The following is a 16,830-nucleotide window of genomic DNA, read 5'->3' as shown; positions in this document are numbered from 1 at the left end:
GAGATTCACACTCAAGTGTATTTACTCCCAATCCTGGTGTTTACCTTCGACAATACCCTAAATGAAGTCCCCTCATTGACCAAACCCTTGCCCATTCAGAAACCTTGTATGTATAATTCCTCCCATAGACCCCAGAGGCCAAATGCTTCTGCCTTTATTCACCTTTGCTTCCTGATATCTGTTTCTGGGCAAGCAGAGCCCATAAAAGGTGGCTCCACCTTCCAGACTATTTCTGTTCAACATATCTAATTTCCATTTTAGGAAGCAAATATGGATAGAGTCAAGTGAGGAAACAATTTTTAGTTGCTTATATACTTGAGTTACTGCCCAAGTGCTGCAAGACCACGGACCCAAGTCTCCCATGTCTCTCTAAATTCACTACTGCCTTTGTGTATCACCCTCTAATGATATCAATCAGCACATGCTACTGACCTCTGAGCTCCAGAAGGGCAGGCAATGATGGTGTCTTTTTTAAATGCTGTACTTCTCCCAGTGCATGATTCTGTACAAAGTGGGCACTTAGAAATGGGAAGATGAAGGGATGGATATAATACAAAAGGAGAGACTCCTGAGGCCAAAGCAGACTTTGTGCCCTTTGGCCCCAGAACTCACAGAGTGCTGTAAGTATCCCTTACAGATGTACTTTGGGGCTGAAATCTTGGGACACCTGTGGCTTTCTCTGGAAAATCGGTCCAAAGTAACTTATGCACATTACTCTTGAAAAAGTAAAAAGGATTCTACTGAGCCAATCAGATGTGAGAGCAGGTAAATGCTGTAGGATTCAAATGTCCAACGATAATAACCAAGGTTGCCAGGTTCTTTTGCTTGTGTTCATCTGGGGAGGGGACTGAGTCTTATCTCTGACTAGGATCCATAGTCCAGCTGGCTTTTTGCTAAGGATCATGGCCAGAGATCTGAAAGGAGATCCTGCTGATGCCAGAGTCAGATGCCTAGCAGGGAGCTCCCATAGTGACAGATGTGGGTTGTTAGAGGGAATCCAGTGTTCCTTACTGCCATCTGCTCCCTACTACTGCCACAGAAGAAAGAGTATCAGGGTTGGCTACCATTTTGGGAAGGGATTAATATTTTAAATAGGAGCTAACAATAAAGCTTACATATGCCTTCTAGCTTTAAAATATTTCTTTTAACTACTCTTTACAGCATTTAGGAAACATATTCGTTAGAATGAACTGGAAGCAAGAATGGCTCAGTCAGCTTTGGAATTTTATTGACTTGGTCACTGCCCCATGCTGAACTTCACTTTCCAAAAAGATGGAAAACAAGACTGACCTACCTCATCCACATGTAGAAACGATTAAAACATATATGAGCATGGCATAGAGAAAGAATAAAAAAAGCATCCCTTTCTCCCTCACCAGTTCACAAGTTGGGAGGGAGAACAATAAAGGACACTCTCACCTTTGGTTCCAAGAATAAAGATCATGGAACCACAGGACTTAACATCTGGAAAGATCCTTAGAGCTCATCTAATAATTGTCAACTTTTTGAGTTTAAGAACACAATTTTTTAAAGTCGAAAAATTTTGTATTTTAGTATATGTTATAGTAGCTGGACTATTAATAAAATGATCAAAAATATATAATGACAAAATGAATAATGATGACGATGATGATGATGATGATGATGATGATGATGATAACAAGCAGTATAGTATACTAGAATTGGAGTCAGGAAACCCTGGGTTCAAATATGGCTTATTCCACTTACTAGCCAGGTGACCATGAGCAAACCACCCAACATTTCTGATACTCATTCAATTCAAAAATCCTATCATAAGTTACAGACAAGTTGAAATCTTAAGTTTTCATAGTGATAAAAATCAAAGGCCCTTCATATGTCTACTTAATAATAAACTTACACTGACATAGCAGTTTAAAGTTTGCAAAAGTGTCTTCCTCATAATAGCTGTGCAAGGTAGTTTGTACAAAATGTCCATTTTACAAAGGAGGAAACTGAGCCTCAAAAGGTAAAGTGATTTATCTACTATCACAGTGCTGCTAAGTGTCCAAGTGGTGATTTGAACCCAGGCCTCTTAACTCTAAGTCCCACACTCTATTCCCTAAGCCACCAAATGAAAAAGCTTGGCACACATAGATTTGTAGAACTTTGGACCAATGTTTGAAAACCACTGCATCCTGTCTAACCCCCTCATTTCATAGAGAAGAAAAACGAGGGCCAGAGAGGGGAAGAGACTTGCACAAGATCACACATGCAGTGAGTAGCACAGTAAAGCCATTCAAACAGCCCAGGTCTTCATAGGCCACATCAGTATTCTTCCCACTATACCATGCTGCCGCCTCCAGACAGAGCTTTCCAAAGCACCTTCCCTCCTTACCCATGAACCTATCCAAAGATTGCCCCAGGGACAAACTATGACTGTCAGTGAGGTGTCTTTTATAGGCGGATTATTCTATGGCTAAATGTGAACGCTGTCCCACTGTACTAACTCTCCTCTGCAAAAGAAGGCAGGAGATACAAAATCTCGAACTTTATTACACAAGATCTGTTTTTAGCCTGGACTCTTTTCTCTCCCTGCTTTCATTAATGAAACAAGGCAGTATATATAAAATATATCATTTAAAAACAAACAGCCAAAAAATAAAAATAAAAAAATAAAAAACCAAAAACAAACACAAACAGCCAACAAAAGACTATGTCCCACTCCCTGCCATGGTTCTTCTTCAACGCATGGCCTAATACAGTGGGCCTGAAGAACTTACTTCAATACATCGTCTGGGTGCTTCTGTTGTAGTCTCTTCCCCAACCCGTAGCCAAAGAAGCAGACAGCAAACATGGGCGTGACACCAACAAGGGGAGCAGCCATTCCTCGGTAAAGGCCTCGAATACCCTGAAAGACAATGTGCAAACAGGCATTTTAGCTTCTAGACTGAGAATGAGAAGGGACCTCTGAGGTAGGTCATCTAGGCCAACTTCCTCATCTTCTGGATGAGAAAACTGAGGGTTACTGGGGTCATGTGATTTGCCCAAGGTCATACAAATAGTAAATGGCAGAACCATGATTTGAATCCAGGGTCTCAGCTCCCACATCTGGCACTCATTCCACTGTACCATGCATTTTCATGATGAAAGTTTCGTGAAGAGGAGAATGAAAGACCACATCCTTTAACTTTCCACTTTTTCCTTCACCAGAAATCCTGGCAAAGAAGGCAAAGAGCAGGAATCTGACAGGCCCAGTCTCTGCTCTGCTATGCAGTACGACATTCCTCCAGTTGAGCCCTCCAGCACAGGTGCTGACTTGGCAGCCAAAAAAGTGATGTGATCCTAGTTTGTATTAATAGAAAGAAAGTTTCAAGAGAGAGGGAGGGAGGGAAGAAAGGGATAAGCATTGCTGTGTTCTGCTGTTCTCTGAGCATTATCGGTCCACTGTGGAATGGCACATTTTTGAAGTGGCACTGACAAACTGGAGTATATACAGTGGAAGGAAAACAGGATGGTGAGGGAACTAGAAACCATGCCATGAAGATAGTTTGGGACAATAAAGTGGCCTTCAAGTATCTGAAGGTCAGAATCCCATGGAAGGGGGATTCTCCTTGACTCTGGAGGGCAGAACTTGGAGGAATGGGTAGAAGTTACAAGGAGGGAGATTTTAGTTTGACCTAAGAAAAGTCTCCCTAATAATCAGTGCTATCCAAAGAATAGAATGGAGAGTTTCAATAAGTGGTGAGCTCCTCATTATGAGGTTTTCAAGCAGTGGCTGGATGATCAATTGTTGAGAGGCAACCTTTGACCTGAACTCTGAAGAGAGCTAGGGATGACAAGAGGTGGAGGTGATAAAGGTAAGCATGCAAGGCATGGAAGCCAGCATGTACAAAAACACAATGGTCAGAAATGAAATGCTGTTCAGTAGGCAATCCTGTCTAAGACTGCAAAGCTAGCTAGGGCATAGAGTATGTTCAGGAACATTCTGATGGGTAAGACAGGCTGTACAACTTTACTTGTCTCCACTGTGGCCAAACTAGTCACATGCCCTCATCACCACCTATTTGGACAATTGTAAGAGCTTCCTAATCAATCTTCCCAATTCTACTTTATATTTCCAATCCATCTTTCATGCCACCAACAATATATCTTTTCCAAGTACGGAAAATGTTACTCATCTCCTCAAAACCATTCAGTGACTCCACATTGCCTAGAATATAAAGTTCTTTATTTTTCTTGTTGTTGTTTTTTGTTTGACTTTTTTTTTTTTGGCGAGAAGGGAGGTGTATGTTACCTTTTGCAAGATGGCTAATCTGGAAATAGGTTTTGCTTGATTGCACATTTATAATCTGTATCAAAGTACTTGCCTTCTCAAGAAAGAGAGAGAAGAGGGAAGGAATTTTAAACTCAGAAATGATAAAAAACAAACATTAAAAGTGTTTTTACATATAATTAAGGGGAAAAAAATTTAAACATTCTTTAAAAAAAAAAGTTTAAATCCCTTTGCCTGGCATGAAACCCCTCAACAAAGTAGTCTTTCTGGCCTTACTTCCCATTTCTCCCCTCCAGCCAAACTCTTCTCTGTCCTCTGAACACAGACGCAGTACTTTCTTGCCCCACGGCTTTTACTCAGAGTACTCCTGTGCCTGCCAAATCCTCTTCCACAGGGACTTAATTCATGCTTCTCCCTCTGCCTGCTGAATTCTTTCTCATCTCTGTTCAACCTCATTGCTCCTCCATAAGGAAGCCTTTCCTGATTACCTCTAGACGATGATCTTCCCCAGGATTTCAGAAAGCACTTTATTTGGTAACTCTGTAATGCACTTCTCATGTAACAGCAATGGTAGGAATGGTGCGTGTCCCAGTCTTCTGTGATTCTATTTCATCCTCCTACTGGAATATTAGCACCAGAATGGCAGGGACTGAATATCATATACATTTTGTATCTTCCTAGAACAAAGTACCTATAAGAATGACCAGTACTCAGAAAGTGCTCAATAAATCCTTACTGAACGACCTTATGAAAGAACAAATAAAGGAATGTTAGCCTACTTTGCTTAATTAGAAACTGTAATTAGTACTGAATTTAATTATATATTTATATTTGTTTGTCCCATACACATACAGATTTGTCAGCTACACATAAAGGATTTCAAAACATTATGTTTTTAGATATGGAAAAACTTGGATGCCCTATTATTAAAGCCTCACAAAAACCTTGTGAATAAATGATTGTTAATTAATTGGTTGACAAGATAGGGATGATCACGTCTTTTTTGTTTTGTTTGTTTCGAGGCACACAAACCAAGGATCACACAGATAGTAAGTGCCACAGTGTCTCAGGCTGGATTTGAACTCAGGTTCTTTGAACTCCAAGGCCTGTGCTCCATCCACTGCACCACATAGCTGCCTCTTGTCTTCTTGACAGACAAAGAAACCAAAGCCCCTGAAAGTCCAACTTGTCCAATGTCACCTTAAAGCTTAGAAGCACAATCCAGAACTCTGAAACCTCACCAAAAGAGTAAGACTACTTCGTGAGAGCTCCTGGAAGGATGGAATTGAGTTTGTTGTCTTTGATTTATAAAGTACAGTGTGAGGTATCTCTGTGCATACAACAAATACTAGTTGATGATCTTCAAAGGATCTCCTTTGGGTCAAGTTTGCAGGAGCTATTTTTGCACTATCCCTGTCCCTCTTCTGGTTCAAATGATACACAGTCATTTCAGGAACTGCAGTGGCCTTTGAAACTCTGTGGCAACCATCAACAGGCTCTGCAAATAGCAACAGTGGATTATATCTTGGTCACTTCAACCCCACCCCATACAAGGAGCACCTCTGAATAGGAAGGGCACCTACATTTATTGGTGTCCTTATATGGTTCCTTCCCAGATGCAGTTTCCCTTCCAGACCCCACTATGACAATGAGCCCCTTCTACTCCCTACTTCTCGAGAACTAATCTTTCCAACCTACTCTCAAACCAACTAAGTCAATCACTGCTAAATGTGCTGCTTTTTCTTTCATCTATATCATAGTCACTTTTCAGTGCCTACCAAAACCAGAAAGTCAATGATTTATTAATTTATTTATGAGATTTTGGGGGGGTAACTGGGAAGAGAAAACTTCTTAGTGAGAAGTGGGCAAACAAGTCTCTTCCTTTCAGGAGGAGGAGAAAAGGAGTTACTCTCAGTAGATCCTTGTAAAATCCCAACTGGTACAATAAGCCAGGCAATAAATGTATCTTCCAATCATTTCCTCAACCTTAAGTGAATCTGAAACACGACTGTGACATTCACTAACTACAAACTGGCTCAGTGTCTACTTCAAGGTGTTTGAGCCAATCTTTACTATTTTTAAGAAAAGTGAGCTTATGCATAATTATAATAACCCACCTTGGCCCCAGAAAAGAAATGAGGAAATGCACCTCCCTCTTCTGTTGCTGGAAAGGTAAAGAACTACGGATGTGGATGCAGATAGTGTCTTTCTTCTACAAAGCACCATCTTGGGGGGGGGGAAGGAAAGAAGGAAAGGAAAAAGGAAAAAAAAATTACATAACTTTGTTGTATATTTGGAGGGAATAGCAAATTGTAAAGCAGTTTCATGTGCAATCATCTTTTTTTATTGTACTGTGTTATAGAAATGCCTGTTTTGTTCCATGAATTAAAAATAAAATAAATTTTTAAAAAAAGAACTATGGATATGGAACGCTGCACATATTGTCCCAAGTAATGTGTCAGGTAAAGTGTTCCTTAAACTTTTTTTTTCACCTTTGTTAACACAGGAGGGATCACTGTTGGGGGCAGCAGGGGTGAAAGAGCCAGAATCAAGAGTTGGAGAAGGTAGACAGCAAGGGGGGTGAGGGGGAACACCTGTTGGGAGGGAAAACAACTAGCTCATTGTCCTATAGACTTGATAAACAACTTTAGAGAGTGGTCATGAAAGAATAATTTAAATGCAAGCCTAAAAGCCTTTCTCCCTCCCTAATCTTGGTTTGATAAAAGGGAGTTATTTTGTAAGATCTGCTTATACATACAAAATAATGGCTAGATTGGTCAATGATAAAGACACAAGAAGAAGAATAGGAGAGAAGATGCAGTACTGTAGACATCCCACTGTGTGACGCATAATAAAAGACTGTGCTTGCCTAAAGGAGGTCATGGAAAGACTCTTACCTCTCCAAAAAGTGTCTTTTTGAAACAGTCAAAGGTCCCAGAGTAGAGGGGAGCTTGTCCCAGCTGGCTCTTTGGCTGAGTCTGTAGCCTTACCTGTAAAAAACAAGTTAAAATGCAGTTAACTCTCATTTATTCAGAGCTGACTGCCTGATAAGAGCATTTTCCACTTTCTCTTGTCTTCTTTCTTCTTGCTGACAAACTTTCTCTATATGGAAGTGACATCTAACACTTTCATTTTCTCAAAATACATTATTCTCCCCAGCCTCTTGGATTTTGACTTTCATTTCTACAACTCTACTGAAAATGTATACCAGAAGGTCCTAATAACTTTCTTCTTTAAAAATCCAATCTTTTCTCTATCCTTGTCCCGTTCAATCTTCTGCCACATTTCAGACAGTAAGCCATTATGATCCATTCTTGAAACTCTCTACTGGGTTTTCCTAACACCCATTCTGGCATTTCTTTTGCCTTCCTGCCATATTCTTTCACCAATCCTCTTTCTGTAGGTCTTCCCAAAAGAGCAGTCCTTTGCTTTCTGCTTTGCTGACACCCTCATAGAACTCATCTACTTATAGCTTCAACCAATCCTCCATAACAGAAGGCAAATGAGCCAGGATAATGACATGGACTAAGAAAAATGTACCTGTCTCTTTAAGGAAAGCAAATGAGAATAAAAGACCAAGTAAATTTAATTAATAAGGACTGTTTGTGTCTTCACAGAGAATAGGTTCTGCTCTGCTCTGTTCTGCTTACTCAAATTACCCATTCTTTGTTTGTTAGCACCTTTCATAAGGAATTCAATTCAACCAGCATTGATTTAAGCACATGTTCTGAGTCAGACACAGCACCAAGTGCTAGGGATACAAAAAAAAAAAAGACAGCCTCTGTCCTCAAGGAACTTACTTCTAGTGGGGGTAGCAAGTGTCCACAGATGATGCAAAATATATAGAAAGTAATTTAGAGGTACGGAACACTAACACCTAGCTCTCTTGTAGGTGGCCTTGAAGAGAGATAGGGATTCCAAGAGACTCCTAACTATATGTCCAGGTCAAGTCTCTTCTGAGCCCCAGTCATACCTAGTGACTACCTCAAACCCAACATGTCCAAAATAAAATGCATTTGCTTTTCCCCAATACCCATCCTTCTTTAAAACGTCTTTATTCTTTCTAGTCATGCAGATAACACAATCTCAATGTCATCCTTGAATTCTTATTCTCCCTCATCCCACATATTCAATCATTTCCCAAGTCTTGCTATTTCTGCCTCCACAACACATCTCAGTGCATGTTTGATCAGGCCACTCCTCTAATTCAATAAATGCCAGTGACTCCCTACTATGTGTAGGGGTCAAAATTCCTACAGCATTTATTTATAGGATCACTTCACCCAACATTTCCAGCCTCATTATACACTAGTCTCATCACATTCACCTCCTGACTCCCTCCTACAGGGCACCCACTTCACCTCCCTTCACCACACCTTTGCACCTGCTGTCCTTAAGGGCTGGAATGTACTTTCTCCATACTTCTGACTCTGAAAATACTTCATTTCCTTTAAAACTCAGCTTAAGCACCACCTTTTAGTGAACAGTCCCTTAATCCACCTGCTTACTGCCCTCCCTCCCAAATTACATTGTATCTTATGTATAGTTGGTGTATACTAAGAAGTGTACATGTTGCCTCCCAACACTTGAAGGCCAGGGCTATTTATCTCTTGTTTCTGTAATCCCAGCACCTGACACAATGCAGGTTTTTAATAAATGCCTCATTGATTATTGATTTTACCATTACGGATCTGTGACCTCATCTGTATGAGTACTCCATCAATTACAACCCCATGGTACAATGTAGAGAAAGGAGTGCTGGACTGTGAGTATCAGGAGAGATGCGGGTTCAAATTCTATATTAGACACTAGATGAGTGACTTTAACTCTGAGTTTCAGTTTTCTCAACTGTAAAATGGTGTTGGTAGTAACAATCTCAATGTTCCCAGGAACGTTCCAAGAATGAAATATTATACACAGTACTTTGCAAATCCTGCAGTACTATATCAACGTCAGCCCTTTTATTTTCATATATACCTCCTCATACTGTGATTCTTGTTTGTTTCTTTCTGTAAATTCTACAGAAAGGACCCACTTAAACACCTTCCTCTGTGTCTATATGTATTTCACGAATATCAGGCCAGCACTCAAGCTGTGCATGCCTCATTCTGGCAACCACTCTTTTTGTGGTTGGACATGTCTTCAAGGATGTTTTTAAGCCGTTTCTTAGACTCAAGCTATTGTTGGTAATGTGCTGCCTTCTGCTTATGCCCACCCACAAAGAGACTTCCCACTACTCTTCCATTTTGATTACTTTTAGATCCTGGCTCTAAGATCACAGATCTCAGATTCTCAGTCATAGAATATCAAAGGGAGACTGGTGGTAATTAAAATATGGATTATATACAGTGTCAACAAACAAACTACATTATACAATTCTACCTTTCATTATTATTCATATATGGGCCTTATCTCCTCTACCAGATGCCCTCAAGGGCAGTAATTACCTGCTTCCAGATCTTCCGTCCCCTCACTTCTCACACTCCTCAACAGCTGGCTGTGTTGAGCATTATGCCTCAAAGGCTATATACCCAAGGAGTTCAAACTCTGTTCCATCTGATTTGCATCTGGAACCTTCCAGGTATGTTGCTTTTCCCATGAGATTTTGAGCTCCTTGGGAGCAAATTCTCACACTTTTCTATTAGTATCCCAAGTATACTTAGCATAGAGCCTTATAAACACTTAATAAATTCTTCACTCATTCAGTTCAATCATGAGTCAAAGGTGTTGGCCTACTTAACAGAAACAAGGTGGTATAATGATAAGAGGTCTGGACTTGGATTATAAAGACCTGAATTCAAATCCTGGTTCTGCCACTTATAAGCTACAAATAAGTCAACTCCTTGGCCCTTAGTTTCTTTATCTAAAATCAGAATAATACTCTCCAATAGATAAATGATCAAAGGATACAGATAGTAAGTTCTCAAAAGAAGAAATAAAAGCTATCAACAACCATAAGAAAAATGTTCCAAATCACTACTAAGGAAAAAAAAAACTAATTAAAACAAATCTGAGTTCACTTCATACCCATCAGATTGATAAAGGTGACAAAAATGAAAAATGACAATCCCTGTCAGGACTGTGGGAGGAAAGGCACACTAATGTACTGCCAGTGGAGCTATGAAATAATCCAACTATTTTAGAAAGTAATTTGGAACTATAACCACAAAGTTATTAATCAGAGCATACTGTGCCCAAGTGAAACCTCTACTAGGCATAGACTCCAAGGAGAATAAGCCATATGTGCAAAAATATTTGTAGCATCATTTTTTGTTGTAGCAAAGAATCAGAAACAAAGTAGATACAAATCAACTGGGAAAAGCTTAAATAATGTTACATAATGGCATATTATTGTCATGTAAGAAATGAGAAAAGGGATGAATTCACAGAAACCTGGGAAGACTTGTATGAACTAGTACAGTATGTGAAATGAACAGAGAAAAGACCATACACAGAATGACATCATAAGACCTCTAATTATGATTATTGCCAATAATGACAGCCAGCATTTACAATGTACTTCAAGGTTTGCAAATCACTTTACATGTTATCTGATGTTCACAACAATCACATGAGGTGGCTGCTGATTATTATCCCCATTCTACAGATAAAGAAACTGAGGCTGAGAGAGGTTAAGTGACTTTCTCAAGGTTACATAGTTAAATACAGTACTTCATGCTTAGGTTTTCTGGGAATTGAAGTCTAACACAATCTCTGTGCCACCCAGCTGCCTCAAAAAGGATAGCATTTATATAGCTCTTTTGAGGTTTGCAGAGCACTTTACACATTACCTCATTTGATCCTCACAACAATCCTGTGATGGAGGTACTAACATTACTCCCATATTACAGATGAGGAAACAGGCTGAGAGTTTCAGTGACTTGCCCAGGGTCACACAGCTAATGAGTATCTGAGGCCAGATTCCAATTCAGTTCTTCCTGACCCTAAATCTAATATTCCACCCACTGCCCCACCCAAATACCTCAGTGCAATGACCAATTATGACTCCAGAAGACTGAGGACAGAACTTGCTTCTTACTCTAGGCAGAGAAGTAACAACTAGAGGTGCAGAATGATACCTATAACTTCAGACATGGCCAACGTATGGCTTATCTGTTAAAAGGGAGTGCTTTTTGATAGGGAAGAGGAAGGAAGAGGAGAAGGGGAAGATTAAAGGGGATTAGTGATATCAAAGGCACACTTTAAAAATGAATAGAAAAGAACAGAAGGAAATTCAGAAAGGAACAGAGATAAGCAAAGTGTTGGTTCTTTTGTGTTAAATTTATCTTTACTTTAAAAGCAAACCGTGTTGTATATAATATACAGTTTTCATATAGTTTTCTTTTTCTGTTCTTTATATACAAAAAATGTGCTTGTCAAGTTCATAACAGGAACAAAAAAAAAGGGACTCATAACTTCTGTGTATCCTGTGGCCTGGCATTCCAAACTCTGGGATTACAGGACAAGGTTTGATGGCTGGGGGAGTGAGGGGAGGGTACCACAAAGCTATGACTCATGCTTGTACCTACAGCTTCACCTACAAACCTCAGAATAGAAGTGATGTCAGGTCTCTACAGATATTGGTAAAAAGGCCCTCCACCCCTGTGCACACACCCAGGTAACAATCTGAGATAGAAGCCAATCTTTATTTCACTGCAGAGAAAATGTAAATCCTATGGCTCTATAAAGTAGTTAGTACAAGGGGAGACTGTATAACCAGGGACACTTTAACAAGGTTAAAAATTAAAAGAAGAAGCATCTGTTTTAGACTTTATGTTGGGGCAAACCAACATATAAAGGATTCACATTAGCCTATAAAAGTTCATATAACTCTTCTCCCTCTCCAGTGAATCCTATCTTCCTCCTCAATATACAGAACTATACAGTTCTCCAAATATATAGCACCACCCTGTGGTTTGGACAATCAGAAAAGAGAGACAAATTTAAAATTGCTAGAGTGAGCTCCTAACTGCCCTTACTGTATTAACAGATTAGGGCAATCAATCAACAAAAGTAATTTAGGGTTCAGGAACTCTTGCTACTTTAATGTTGTCATTTCTTAGGCTGAAAGGTTGTGTAATAGTCCCTCCACAGTTACCATTGCTAGGGTTGGGGCACCAAGCCAACAAATGTGCAAAAGGGAAAACCATAGGTTCCTTCCTGTAACCTTCCTAAGATCCCCCCTTCTCTGACCAGGGAAGTGATCACCAGGGGGATATTCCACCAATCAGAAAAGCATAATGGAAGTCCCAAACAAAGGCCTCATCTTTTAATCTTGTTAAGGGGCTCTGGATTACTCATAGTCACATCATTTCTATTTGTACTAATATTAATTAGTTTCTTCACAAGGTCACTGGGAAGAAAGAATTTTGAATTCAACAACATTTACTCAGCTTACTTACTACTATAAGGCACTGTGCTAAGTCTTGGAGATTCAAAGGAAAAAAAAGAGCTTATATTTAACTGGAGAAACACAAGTGGTACATAGATTTTCAATCAACAAGCATGTATGAAGTGAGTGCCATGTGCCACGCACTGTGCTAGACCCTAGGGATCTAAATTTTAAAATGAGACAGATCCTACCCTCAAGGAGCTTACATTATACACCACCTATTCACAGATCAATATAAGTTGCTATATATACAAAATAAATTAGAGTGAAGGAAGGACATAAAACTGACAACTGGGGAAATTGGGCAAGTTGTCATCAAGGTGGAACCTTGAACAGGGCTGAGGCAGAGGTGAAGAGGAGGCACATCCTAGGAATGAGAGGCAGCCTGGGCAGACCCAAAGAATGGAAGGGTGCATAAGGGAACAGCAAGAAGTACCGTTTGACTGAATAGTAGAGTGTATGAGGGGCACTACTGTGTAATTAATCAGATGGAAAAGAGGCTGGAGCCAGAATGCAAAGGGCTTTAAATGCCAGGAGTTTATTTTGTCCTAATAGCACTATGGAGCCCAGAAACTTCTGGAAGTTAGGAGTGACACGCTCAGACTTGGTGCTTTAGGAATATCAATTTGGCAGCTGTGTGGAAAATGGACTGCAGAAGGGAACCCCTATATGTAAATGTAAAGCCTATGTCAGATTGTGCACCGTCTTAGGGAGGGTGGGGGGGGAGAAAAAGGGAGAAAAAATTTTCAACTCAAAAGCATATGGAAAAAAAATTAAAAAATAAATAAATAAAAGAAAAGAAAAGAAAAGAAAAGAAGAAAAAAAAAGAAGGGAAACCCTACAAGCCATATCCTCTCCACTCCAACCACTATCTCTCCTCCTTCCCACAGGTATCTGAATCGTCTTTGGCGCTTTTGGTCCTAGCAAGTGAGCTTTTGCCTTACCTTGCTAGGGCCCAGTTCTCCACTTTACGCCAATCATTCTCTTCTCAGACTAATCCTTCAACTTTCTCCCTGGTACCATGGTGCATGTACCACACCTGTGGGACCACCGGCCAATCCTGATGGGCCTAAGCCACTTCCAGAGCAACTCTGCTCCATGCTACCACTCACAGATTCACAGACCCCATCCTACCCCTTTCCAGCTCCCTTTTAAATACTGTCTTCCTCCACCAGAATGTAACCTCCTTGAGGGTAGGGACTGTCTTGTTGCTTGGATTTGTATCTCCAGCACTTAGCACAGTGCCTGATGAACAGTAAAAGCTTAATCATTGGTAGCTCAAGCCTGTGATCCCCACTAGTAGGAAGGCTGAGGCTAGTGGATCACATATCACCCATGTGGTCAGCCCCCAGGGAGGGGGAATGGGTCTGAACAGGCAGTCTACTGAAGGGTAAACAAGCCAAGGTCAGAACCAGAGCAGGTAAAAGCTCCAAAGCTCACAAGTAACATAAGTAGGCCCCTGAATGACCCATATACTTTCAGCCTGGGTGAGATAGGCAGACTTAGCCTCAAAATAGATATAGATAGATGAAAATGCTTTATCTGTTTATCCAATGAGATATAAGGTTGGAAAGGAAACCATTAAGGAAGGCCTTAATTGACAGGTTGAGTAGCTTGCATTTTATTCTATAGACAATAAGAAGAGCCCAGAAGGCTTTTGAGCAGGGAAGGAACATGATAAGAGCTGTTTTGGAAAGATGATTTTGGCAGCTATATGGGGGATGGATTGGAAAAGGAAGCCCTGGAGAGAGGGAAACCAAAGAAGCAATTATTACAATAACCCAGGCAAGAGGTAATGATGGTGGTATGTGAGAAAGGGATCAAAAGATATTTCAAAAATAGGCAGCAGAGACAGAACCAGCAGATAATGAGGCACTCTTCCAGAGGAGAGAGGAAGGGACAGGTGATGAAGGGTCTAAGTGGAGGGGGTTATCCTTGACAAAAAAGGGGCAATTATTCCTTAGAAACTAGTGCAAAGTGGAAAGGAAAAGATGACACGGAGTTCTGAGGTGCAGAGTAAGGGAAATGAGGAAACTCCTGACAGCTGGCCTTCACTTTCTCAGTAAAAAAGGAAGCAATATCTTCTCCTGAGAAAGGGAAGAGGATTGTGAGGACTCAAGAAAAGATGCTGTGGAGAGGGAAATAGAGCCAATTATGAAAGAATAAGAGGATTACAACCAATCTTGGTATGGGGAACAAATAATGAAACTTATTTCCCTCCTCTGTAGAGGCAGAGAATTACGAGTGAGAAATCCTGTATAAACTGTGAGAGGTGATTATTCTGTCAGGCAAGTTTTACTTAACTTTCTAACAGGATAGTTTCCCATGGAGCAGAGGTAGCACACAGGAAATGTCTGTGGAATAAAAAACAAAAGCCATCCATGAAATATAAATCAAGAGACTGCTCTGTGGCAGTGAAGATCCAGTCTGAATTCATAGTGGATCCAGCTGACACAGTTGCGTGCTGCCAGAGAGCTGGTATAGGAATGGGTGATGGTGAGATCTAAGTGACCATCATCTCCATGGGTAGCTAAGATACAGCAAAGATGTGGAAGGCCTGAGTCTGATGAACTAGAGAGTGAAATCATCATGTATACTGATGTTCCTAAGTATGAAGTGAGAGGTAGAAGAAAACTGGAAGATGGTGAGCTAGGTATTAAAGCTGGAGAAAAGAGGGAGAATGATCTGCAAGCTGGTATATTATGGCAAGAAGAATCTAGAAGAGTGATATGGAAGGATGGAAAGGAGAAAAAGTTAATAGAGTGACACTGGCAGAAGGAGCATGTAGAAATGGTAATGGGAGGACAAGGTACAGGTTGATTTCTTCTGGTTCTGTGTGTCAGAATATATGAGAGAAGACAACATTAGAGAGAGTAGCCAAGGATATGGTATCTTCTGGAGAAGAAGCAGTTAAGTGGTTTAGAGGACAGAGTCTGGCCTAGAATCAGGAAGACCTTAGTTCAAATCCAGCCTCAGCCTCTTATTAGCTGTGTAACCCTAGGCAATTCACTAACTTAACCTCTGTCTGTCTCAGTTTCTTCATCTATGAAATGAGGGTAACAATAGCTTCTGCCTTCTAGGGTTGCTATGAGGATCAAATAAAATCATAATTGTAAAGCAATTCACATAGTGCCTGGCACATACTAAGCACTATATAAATGTTAGCTATTATTATTAAATATTTATTAAACCCCACTATATGTCAGACACCATGCTAGGTACTAGGAATACAAAGTGGAAAAATAAAACAGTTCCTGACCCAGAGGGGTAGGGAGTAGAGACAGAGACTTAAAATCCTTTCGAAATGTAAGCTATTATCCCTGAGAGTTCCTCAAAAAGGCTACATCTTCTGGCTTCTATATTTGAACTCATGCCCTTCCCTTATTCACAAAAACTGCTTACTCCCTTGTCTGCCATTCAAACATCTCCCCAACTCTGTCAGGTTAAGCTCAGCCTCTGTAGAGCCTGTCTGGATCACCCCAATCCAGAAGTGATCGATTCATCTTCTGATTTCTTATGGCTGATCACATTTTACTTTGTATCATAGTCCTTTGTTTTCAGGGTTTATTTCCCCTAAAAGAGTGGAAGCTCTAAGAAGGAAAGAATCTTGTTTAAGTCATCTTGGCAAGCTCCTCAGTGCCTACAAAAATACTTTTCAACAAGGGTGCTGCTCCAACATGACTACACATGTATAACCTGTATTAAGTTGCTTGCCTTCTCAATGAGGGTGGGTGGGCAGAGAGGAAGGGAGAGAATTTGGAACCCAAAGTTTTAAAAACAAATGTTAACAATTGTTTTTACATGCAATTGGGATATAAGATACACAGGCAATGGGGGGTGACAGAAGGGAGGGCAGATCAGGGGAAGAGGTATTCAGAATGCACGCCTTCTTGGGGTGGGGTGAGAGGAGAGATGGGGAGAAAATTTGGACCTCAAAATCTTGTGAAAGTGAATGTTGAAAACTTAAAATAAATAAATCAAGAAGAGAAAAAAACATAAAAAAAAGAAGGCTGCTACTCAATAAATATTTGTCATATGAGACAATGACAAGACCTTAAGGCCAGCCTTAGGCTCTCTTAGGGAGAGTCCACCCACTGATATTTCAGAAGCATTTTTCCAAAACAAAAAACACTCTCCCCCCCAAAAAAAGCTGCTGAAACTTGAAATTATATAATCACACTTCATTGTTCTGGCTTAAATCCAA

General features: G+C 40.3%; 1 protein-coding gene across 1 annotated transcript in view; it reads right to left on the bottom strand.

Annotated features, from left to right (window-relative positions):
- The window catches only part of SLC25A20 (solute carrier family 25 member 20), a 38,224-nt gene that overhangs the window by 16,870 nt on the left and 4,524 nt on the right, over window positions 1-16,830 (bottom strand). Inside the window, exons 2-3 of the mRNA XM_020998987.2 lie at window positions 7,132-7,224; window positions 2,742-2,869 (exon numbers count right to left, since the gene is read on the bottom strand). Coding sequence (XP_020854646.1) covers window positions 2,742-2,869; window positions 7,132-7,224 — 221 coding nt within the window. The remainder of the gene's footprint in view (window positions 1-2,741; window positions 2,870-7,131; window positions 7,225-16,830) is intronic.

Source organism: Phascolarctos cinereus, unplaced genomic scaffold (genome assembly GCF_003287225.1).
Source record: "Phascolarctos cinereus isolate Bilbo 61053 unplaced genomic scaffold, phaCin_HiC Scaffold_4;HRSCAF=312, whole genome shotgun sequence".
In the NCBI taxonomy this organism is placed as follows: domain Eukaryota; kingdom Metazoa; phylum Chordata; class Mammalia; order Diprotodontia; family Phascolarctidae; genus Phascolarctos; species Phascolarctos cinereus.
The sequence above is the reverse complement of the archived record's forward strand: the minus strand, read 5'-3'. Positions and strand labels throughout refer to the sequence as shown.